Source organism: Caretta caretta, chromosome 8 (genome assembly GCF_965140235.1).
Source record: "Caretta caretta isolate rCarCar2 chromosome 8, rCarCar1.hap1, whole genome shotgun sequence".
NCBI lineage: Eukaryota > Metazoa > Chordata > Testudines > Cheloniidae > Caretta > Caretta caretta.
This window is the reverse complement of record NC_134213.1, coordinates 99,518,102-99,527,500: the sequence shown is the minus strand read 5'-3', so window position 1 is coordinate 99,527,500 and position 9,399 is coordinate 99,518,102. Positions and strand designations below refer to the sequence as shown.

At 37.0% G+C, this 9,399-nt stretch overlaps 1 protein-coding gene across 1 annotated transcript in view; it reads right to left on the bottom strand.

The window, feature by feature from the left end:
• FAF1 (Fas associated factor 1) overlaps nt 1-9,399 on the bottom strand; it is a 312,180-nt gene that overhangs the window by 135,480 nt on the left and 167,301 nt on the right. The window contains exon 8 of the mRNA XM_048861231.2: nt 6,392-6,478. Coding sequence (XP_048717188.1) covers nt 6,392-6,478 — 87 coding nt within the window. The remainder of the gene's footprint in view (nt 1-6,391; nt 6,479-9,399) is intronic.

The following is a 9,399-nucleotide window of genomic DNA, read 5'->3' as shown; positions in this document are numbered from 1 at the left end:
GATGTAAGCTTAATCACTGTAAAATTGAAGTCTTCCACATAAATCCATGACACAAGAAAGTTTAGTCTGGGAGTATTCCTCTTAGGTACTTAAACAAAAGGAAGAGGGGAAGAGACTGCAATGAGGGCCCATCTGCCAGACCCACTCTATTGAACCTGACGTCTCTGCTTTCCAGAGTACATGGAAGTTTCAGAAGCAAAGTGAACTCTTAGGCAATAAATATTAGCTACAGAAAACTGACAAAATTCTAGTAATTTGTTGTTGACAGAGTTACAGAGTTTGAGGTTGCTGAGTTAAATCAAATACCTCATCAGAATAAATACAAATACAGGCGAATTGCAATGTTCGATTGAGGTACAAATTCTATGAGACCAGTCACATCTTCAGTCAGATCAAATCAGAAACAAAGGATTGTCAAAGTAACATAGGAGAATGAGACACATCATCCATCAAAATTAAAATGATAAGACTGTGTGTCTAAATCCCCTAGATTTCTTTGACATGTTCAATCAAAACATGCAGCTATTTAATCTCATTCTAGAAAGCCTAAATAAGGCCCAGGCATTGCTTGAGGACTTCTTCTGAGGGCTTAAATGAGGGAAAGTATTGCCAGCCCCAAAAGTTCAAAACCATGACTCAGCCCCCCAAAATCATGAGATAAAAACAATCTCATGACTTTTTATCCTAACTAAAAAATTAAGTCTTGTTTTTTTATCTGCCTTTTTTTTAAAAACTCATTCTGCCCACCAACAGGGTATGAATGACAAGTGCAGTGTTGACAACCCTTACATTTTTATCACAAGATTTTCACTACTTCTGCCTTTCACTAGAGGTCCCAAACATCAGTGTCCCATTGCATTATGTGCTTTACAGCCTCATTACACAGATCTTACAACCATACAAAGTACAGCAGTGAGTTTGTGACGTGGAAGCTGGAACTGGAGCCCAAACTTTTCCATGCAGAGTCCACCAAAGATTTATCAGATGGAACAGCTTCTACAGAGACTGAGAGTGGCTAAGTCATTATGCAAGGTAGCCTATTTCCCCTTGTTTTTTCCTACCCCCCCCCCCCAGATGTTCTGGTTTAACTTGGATTTAAACTTGGAGAGTGGTCAGTTTGGATGAGCTATTACCAGCAGGAGAGTGAGTTTGTGTGTGTGGTTTTTGGGAGGGGGGTGAGGGGGTGAGAGAACCTGGATTTGTGCAGGAAATGGCCCAACTTGATTATCATGCACATTGTGTAAAGAGTTGTCACTTTGGATGGGCTATCACCAGCAGGAGAGTGAATTTGTGTGGGGGGGTGGAGGGTGAGAAAACCTGGATTTGTGCTGGAAATGGCCCAACCTGATGATCACTTTAGATAAGCTATTACCAGCAGGACAGTGGGCTGGGAGGAGGTATTGTTTCATATTCTCTGTGTGTATATAAAGTCTGCTGCAGTTTCCACGGTATGCATCCGATGAAGTGAGCTGTAGCTCACGAAAGCTCATGCTCAAATAAATTGGTTAGTCTCTAAGGTGCCACAAGTACTCCTTTTCTTTTTGCGAATACAGACTAACACGGCTGTTACTCTGAAACCTTTCTGCTGAGAGAGGCTGGATTCAAATTGATGATCTACAGGTGAAAAGCTCTGTGGGTCATTAACAATGCCCTAAAGCATCTAGTCCCACACAAGTTGTAACGTTACACCTTCAAGAGTGAGAAGCTCTAAGTTTGTTAATTCAAATTCTTATCTTTTTGCATCTAATAAAAGGCAAAGTTTTTATCTCTCTGGACACACAGGCAACATCTCCTATACACGGTTCTCAGTCTCAAAACACAACAACCAACCAAGTGCCCCAGCCCGCTGTCAAATGTTATAGCTCCCATTAACTAAAATACAAACACTCAAATACAGTAAAACAAATATTGACAACTTCCAAACTCTTCTAAATACATTTTTCAATATAGAATTGTTCCAACAATTATTCCCAAACTTTATACTAATGTTTGTGGTGTGTATAAACACACACACACACACACTTACACTTTCATTGCTTCATGAGTCATCAGCATGGTTTGAACCTATAACCTTCAGGACCACAGCACAGACCCCTTCCACTTCCACAACAGTTAATCGTAGTGAGAAAGCATTTTTTTTACCCTCTGATTCAGACAGGGAGACAACACCACCTTACCAGTGGGTCACTCAACTATTTGAGTCAGCACTGGAATATTGGGCATCAGCTTTCCTGGTGTTGATTCCTGGCTCTGGAGGCAAAGCATGATCAAGTAGTAGACAAAGTAGCTATATGTAACAAAAAAATTTGGATCATCTGTGGAGAATAAACCAGGGAATTCTAGATCCAAAAGCACAAATCTGTATTAGTTTACCTAAAGAACCAGATCTGTTAGCATGAAAACAGCAACTGTCATAAACCTCCATATGTGGTCTAACCACTGGAAGGTGACACCAAGCCACACTGTGTTAGTGTGGGTTACATAAGTACATAATTTAGCATGTTCTTTCTGAACAACAAGGTGTCAACTGTTCTATTAGAGATGTGGGAGTTCTATTCCCAACTTATACAAACTATCAGTTATTTTTATCGGTATAATAGGTAAAGCATTATTACCTCTCCTAACATAGAGATACGGGACCTTGATTAACAATAAGGGCTGTGAAGGGAACAGAAACATTAACAGCAGTCAGTAGAAGAGGTAGGGCTAGAACTCATCAAATCCTGGTTTGCAGCTCAGTACGCATTCCCACTGGCAACAGGGCACTGTGTAGGAGAATCCTGCTCTTTTTCTCTCTCTCCGTTTGTTTCCCCCAAATCACAAAGCCAGGAGATTTCTGTATTTTCACAAGATCTCACACATTAGAGGCCAATTACTGGAGATAAATTCTTAGGAATTGGAAACATTGGATTTAACTAGTGCATTGGCTTTGTGTATATTTCTACACAGGGTTGAATTTCACTTTGAGAAATCATCTATTGCTGTTTATGGGAAAAGCAGATCTTTCTCATAGCCATATTGGGATGACTTGTGTTAAGGAAAACAGTGAACTCCTTTCTAGGAAAGGCTTAGTTCAAACTGTCTGTGACATGACCAGGAATAACTTTGGTAAAAAAAATAACCACTGGGTTCTAGTGGTTTCAGGTTAGTGAGAGTAGCACAAAAATCGGTGAGTAAATTCTGGTCCGAATGAAATACACAGAAAGCCCACTGACTACAATGGGGCCAAGATTTCAACCCAAACGTTCACAGGTAACCAGATGAGATAAGAGACGGCTGAAAAATTAGTATGATTTTTTTTCCTCTTTTTTTAAAGTAAAGAAAATCACAATATTTTAGTATTTGAAAACTCTTACTAAAATACTAGAGTATTGATCTTGAGGGTGATTTTTATAAAGTTAGTGTGAATTTAAATGGGCGATTATGACACAATGATCCGAACAATCTTAAAAGTTCATATATGCTCATATAAGAAAAGAAAGTGTAGCACATTTTACACAGGTTTAGGTGGAAAATTCTGTCTTGGTTCTCACTTTACAAGATGTGTAATGTTTAGATCTGTACAATCACCAGAAGTTAAAATAAACATTTTGCACTGCCTGATAAGTTATTTACAATGAACCATTAATTTTTAAACATTCTACTCTAATTGCTAAAAGTGCCATCAATCAATGGCAGAGAATGGTAAATATCAGAAAAATATCAAGAACACCACAATCTTTAATATTAATTTTGTTCCACAAGTAACACCCCCATAAAAATAGAAAACATGATTTTTAAAAACCTCATACATTAACATTGTTTGCATTTTAATTAGAGGAACAAACATAATTCACAGTGTTAAAATTATTCATACCCTCTTGTAACTAAAAATGTGTCCTTTTTAAAAGTGTAAAATGAGATTTCTGCAGGCTTGTATGTGTCTTGTTTCTCACAGTTAAACTGTCACAGCATGAAAACATTCCCCTACTTGTAGAGCTTTAGGTACCTAGTTCCCTAGTGAAAGTGTGCAAAAAGAACTGGAAGAGTTATTGACAATTCAGACAGTATTCCATAGTTCTATAAATAAAACTATAAGCAAAGAATCTATTTTAACTCTAAATGCAACAATGTATAAGTAACTATTGACTTCACTGAATTTCCTGATAATGCCAGAAGACTGAAGTCTATCTGGTTCATAAGAGACTCAAGATGATACAGGAATCCAATTATGGGAAGCCTATTTAGTTGTTCTGTTTGCTAAGCCAAAGGTTAATGAGAACTGCACTGAAAAAACCTCCTGTGGTATTACAAAGTATTTCTTATGCTGCATAAAATGTAAATGAAAAAAGTATTCTAATCAAGTCCTCCTTTAGCTTTTAATTGTGAATTAGTACCATACTTGTATACAATACACAACTCTGAGAACTCTATATAGCACAATCAAAAGTGATTGAAAAAAAATCTGCCATTAAATTGAAGAGCAACTTAAACAGATAAACTATTACTTAATATATGTAACTGGCAAGTCGATGTTTCCAGATAATTCTCGCTAATGTTAAATCTTCATAGTATTAAGTTATGGCCTCTAATTTCAGATAGAAATTAATTATATTTTTGTTAGTAACACATACAGATCTGTTGACACAGCTGACATGTCTCAGCTGCACCAGATTTAAGCAGTGAGCTTTGAGGACTCTCCTGCCTTGGAGCAGATGACTCAACATTCGCCAATTTCATTAGACATGAAAAAGGGAAAACTTCACCTGCAACAATGTCACTTGTAAAAACAGACTTAAAAACAGATTTATGAGTTTTAGACATGCAGGATATCCTATCTTGCAGGGTGGTTTTCTTTTTGTTTATTTTGCTTTTACTAAAAGCAGCTGTTGGAACCTGAATCAGAAATCCTGGATTTCTAAACCTTTTTGCTTAATTTTAAATGTAAAAGATGCTAAAATGCACCCACATTTCAAAGGCTGTGACTACCTATATGGGACCATATTTGTTATATCAAATAATCATACCTAAAGTCTCGATTTCTGCTCTCCAATACACAGGCACAGATCCCTGCACGTATCTCAAAATTAGCTACTACAGCTGCAAGCACAAACAAAGAGATATTTTGCAATTATGTTAAAAATGTGGTCAGTCTTTGTGTTGCTTCATTGGCTTAAATCATTTACACAACATTTTTTTAAAATGTGGCATTCACCATTCAAACAGCAGCAGTTATTTTAGGAGGACTTCACTAGAAATCAATAGTTATATCTTCAAAGTATTGTTATTTACAGAAGGCAAATTCTTGTTTTATTTTCACTTTACAGAATGTCAGATTTAATCTGCTTCATACTGAACACTTTTAGAAATGTAGCATTTTGTTTTATGCAAAGATCAGTCACTCCCACAAAAGCTTCGTGCGAAGTTAATTAACTACAAGCTCCATTTCAGCTTCTTTCTACCTGCAGCCCCACTCACCAGTATTAGCAATGTATTACTTAGGGGAAAATGGAAACAGCTAAAGCAAAAAAGAAAGAAATGCTCTGAAATATATTGTAGGGAGCAACTGTGCATTAGCAGAAGGTGGGATATAATGTCTAGCATCTTTCTACATTTAGACTCTCTATGATTATATGAAATGGTAGGCAAAAATATCTAATTAACTAGTGAGTCAGAACTGTAGAAGAATCAGCCAACAAGAACAAATGAATATTTTCCTCTGATTTTAAATATTGGGAATTTTAAAATTACCAGGTAGGAAATGGAAATAATGTCCTCCACATTCTAATCAGCTACAAATTTATACGTATTCTATGTATACGGGTGGCTTAATTTTAGATGCAACCTTTTAAAGTCTTACAGTTGAGTATAGTCCTTGGTTCAGCAAGATAGTGAAGTATATACTTAAACATACAAGTAGTCCCATTGACTTCAATTGGACGATTCACCTGCTTGAAGTTACACATTTGCTTAAGTACCTTGGTGTATTGGGGCTCTGGGTACAATTCAGGAATATACATAAACGTGTTTTAAGTGCTTTTCCAAACAAGGATGCTTTCCTGAATTGGAACCAAAGTGCATACCATCACAAGTACTCCCATTAATTTCTCATCTCAACAAGGGCTTGATCCTTAAGAGTACCAAGCACTTTGGCTCCAACCCAACAATGCACTGAAGCATGCACTTACGTTTGCCCATGCAAATAGCTTCCATGGAACTACTTACATGTTTCAGTTCATTGCTGGGATCAGGACGAGGAAGCTCAAAGGATAAAGCCCTAAATTACCTGCACTCTTACCATTGCTGTACTTTCTGAACAAAGGACAATAAAGGCTTTTACCTGAGTTGGATAATAAATCTGTGAACAGTCACATGTTGACTGGAAAAAGTGAAAAGAGGTGAAACTACTTACTGAGTCATCTGTGGCAGAAGGAGGCCAGCCTTCCCATAATTGGTGACGAACAGGGATACTAGTTAGGTCATACACATTCCGCTTTACCTATTAAAAAAAGTAAACACATGTTTTCAAAATGCACTTAACATAGAATCATAGAAATGTAGGGCTGGAAGGGACCCCAAGAGGTCTTCCAGTCCGTCTGCTTTATTTTCATCACTAGAGGAGGCTTTTTAATTTATATTGATTTTTTTAAAATTACTTATGGCAACATTCAAAAACTCAGATTTCTACCTGAAAGTAAAATGGACTGCTGTTGAAAAAAAGAGCTAACCTGGAATCTAAATGAACAAACTGCGTTAAAGAAACACATTATAGTTTCTTGTTATTATTACTTACAGATATCGTGGATGTGCATGACATTTTACAAAACAGATACAGACAGATTTTCCAGCCAGGTGAATCTGGATTGTAAATTAAGAAAACATACCATGGGGGATAGGAAAAGGGAAGAACAAAAAGATAATTTGTTATAAACGCTGCAGGTTAACCTACTCTATTTTCATCCTAGAAATCCTAAATTCCGGGTAGATTTAAGCAGGAATCAAACTTAGCTGGCTACCACATAAATCCGTACTTTTTTTAAAAAGGGGTATCTAAATAAAAATGAAAATATTAAAGAGGGAAACATGAAAATACAAATCAAGAGTAATATTTCCAGTTGGGAAGACAAATGTCATACTTTTCCTTTTTTTAAAAAAGGTCACTTATCTTTAAGACAATTCATTCTGTGTTTTTACTTTTTGCTAAAGACAACCACTATCAACTAATAAGCTGTAGAAACATGATTGGTTGTCAATTTGAGAGAAGTGTGGAAACTGAAAAGACAGTAGGCAGGACACCACAGAATATGACAATTTACAACCCCACCAAAATTGTAACAAAACTGGCATTCTGTGCCTATTTAAAGCCAGATAATTCTTGTACATTAGTTGCAATTAGCATTTATTTAAAATCACAAACTCATATCCTATTTTTTGGTTTAAAATAATTATATAATCTCTCTCACAGACAGAAAGATACCATATATTCCAAGGCCAGATGGGACCATTGTGATAATCTAGCCTGACCCCTTGTATAACACCAGCCACAGAACTTCCCCAAAATAATTCCTACAGTACATCTTTTAGAAGATCTAATCTTGATTCAAAAATGGTCAGTGATGAAGAATCCACCATGACACTTGGTAAATTTTTCCAATGGCTAATTACCCCTCACTGTTCAAAATTTATGTTTTATTTCCAATCTGAATTTGTCTAGCAGTGATACATTTAATAATTCCAAGTATTCTCACAGCCTATGGATTAATTGTTAGGGCTTATTTAGAGCCGCCTTATGACTGAATATGTGTAAAGACAGCCTGTGCATAAGTGTATGCAAACATTGCCCCTTTGGATCAGCAACTGGACAGGTAAAGTGCTAACAGCAGAAATCTGAATGCCAGGTTGAACCTTTTGTGGTGTAGAGACCAACAGAGAAACTGAGTTTCCAGAGCTTTTCTTGTCATCTACCACAGAAAATCATTTTTTACCCAACAAAGCAAGTTACTATCACATCAACACAAATAAACTAAGAGGCATCCTTCACAACCTTCAAACTTACCACTGTGTCACATCAGTAAACAAAACATGTAACACCTGTAATTTGTTACACAATGCACCACAACTGACAGGTTATAAAGGCTTTGAGGATATAACCTGTTTTAGAGGATGTTTTTTCACCCTGGGTTAAATACACCAGTTGTATTTTGTTTTTAATACACAAAATAGGGAAAAAATCTATTACATTCAACCATAAGGTCTTCCCCACAATATGGGTCATCAAGAGGGTTTGAATCCTAGAATTTTGGACTCCAAGTACAGACCTCTGCCACTTAGATTACAGGAGCAAATATTACCCTCTAGATAGTGGTTTTCAATCTGTGGTCCACGGACTTCTGAGGGTCTGCAGACTACATCAAATATTTCCAAAGGAGTCTATCCCTCCATTCAAAAATTTTTAGGGGTCCGCAAATGAAAAAAGGTTTAAAACCACAGCTCTACACAGAACAACCACTAGAGGGGGATTTGACACTTTGCCAGTGGATTACACAGCTATTCGCTAATCAGCAGTAGAATATTTGTTTTTATCCTGTCTGGACAGTGTAGAGGCCACCAAGTGCATTATGTGCCTCCATGATGTACAGTCCTGAACCAAATCTGGTACATTATGAGGTAGAATGCCTGTTGGCTTTCCCATTCTGTTTTCATTGGGTAGAAGCCAAAGATGGTTCTCACAATGAAGTTTGTAGGTATTCGGAACAAATGACCATATCACTTTAGCGAGTACCGGGCGACCATTTGAAAGAGCAGGACCTCTTTAAATTAGAAAACAGATCTGTTCATTCAACTTGAATTCAAATCATTTGAGAACTTAATATTTCTGATCTCCAATATTCTATAAAAAAAAAAATAAGGCAGAATTCTGGAGATCAGAAATCTTGACTTCTGTTCCTAGATTTGGGAAGGGCATGTCATGTAATGGTTAGAGGTTAGATCACTAAAATACATTCAATCTGAAAGGCAGTGTAGCTGAGTGGATAAGATACTGGAGACTTGGATTCTTATCCCAAATCTGTTTGAAGTGACCTCGAACACCTCTCCATTAGTTTGTTTGTAAAACCACAAGGGCTAATACTTAACTGTTTTCTAAGGTTGGGGCATGAGACTTAGGTCAATAAGAAGATCTGTGAAGTGCATAGAAATACAAACAACAGTCATAAGAAGAAATCTCTGACCTGCCTCAAAACTCACTGCACTCCCCTAAGCTAACGGGGTTCACTCTCTCTCAAAACACTACCTGCTCTTCTGGTGCAGTGGAACTGGCAGCTGGATTCAGCCAAAATGGAGACTATCCAGCGAAATCCGGTAACATGAAAGATTAGCTAAGTGTATAGCGGACAAAAAGTGCAGAGGAAAAACATGTTT